Source organism: Anneissia japonica, unplaced genomic scaffold, assembly GCF_011630105.1.
Source record: "Anneissia japonica isolate Jap-2015-1 unplaced genomic scaffold, ASM1163010v1 scaffold79514_len950_cov101, whole genome shotgun sequence".
NCBI lineage: Eukaryota > Metazoa > Echinodermata > Crinoidea > Comatulida > Comatulidae > Anneissia > Anneissia japonica.
In genome coordinates, this window is record NW_022737181.1 from 1 (window position 1) to 939 (window position 939).

Sequence of the window (939 nt, forward strand, 5' to 3'; positions counted from 1 at the left end):
TGTAACAGCACAAGGGAGTGTCTCTGACCAGGAAAGTGTATTAGGACAGGACCGGTCAGAGGAAAAAGACGATAAATCAGAGACAGAACATGAGCCTGATGCCCAGGGGGAGTTAGAATTTAGGAGGAATCCCCGACGGAATCGTCAACTACCTGCCCGTTTTCGGCGCATTATCATTAACGATATTTCTACTTTTTCAGATTCCAGTAAAAGTCCGAGGTCAGGCCGAGGCGATGCTACATGTAGCCAAAAATTAAGCTGTCCAGATTGCGATGCAAAGTTCCGGCGCAGAGATAATCTACGCAGTCACATTAGACGCAAACATCGGGGGCACAGAAGTCATGACAAACCGAATACTGAGGATCCAAAGACAGAAACGCAGGATACGAAAGTGGAAGATACGGAGCATAGAGAGGAAAGCTGGAGAGGGGAAATCCTACAGTTATCCCCTGGCTCGGAAACGTTGGTCGAAGAGGTTTTGAACCAGCCGGCTCCGAAAGTCTGGTTGATTCAAGGTAAACCTGCTATGTTGACGGCCTCTGCCAGAGAGCAGCTACGGATGGAGAAAAAGACAGAAGCAGACCTACCAGGACTGCAGGCGGAAGTCCTTTCGCAAATCACCAAAGTCCACGACGACGTGGAGGACACCTTTTACGTCAAAGGCGAAGTTGTCCGGGTTCGCCGCTACAAGAGGACCTTCTTCATGTCACGCCATGATTAAATTTATTTTAGTTAATTAAGAAAAAAAAAGTGTGTTAAGAAAAAGAACTTAAGAGAGTTAAATAGAGTAGTTATATTAGTTGATGACACAGAGGTATCCTAGACCTTCTGTAGAATTTGCATGACATTTAAAGTGAAATCATATCGGAGGCAAAGTAGACCCTTCGATTAGGACATTTCATTATCTACATTTAAAGTGTAATCATATCGGAGGCATAG

General features: G+C 44.9%; 1 protein-coding gene across 1 annotated transcript; it reads left to right on the forward strand.

The window, feature by feature from the left end:
* Positions 1 to 49: 49 nt before the first annotated feature.
* LOC117117088 lies at positions 50 to 821 on the forward strand (the record flags this gene model as incomplete). The annotated part of the gene is made up of 2 exons (XM_033261271.1): positions 50 to 709; positions 759 to 821. Coding segments are annotated over 2 exons (675 nt in total), but the record flags the coding sequence as incomplete, so codon positions are not given.
* Positions 822 to 939: the final 118 nt, after the last annotated feature.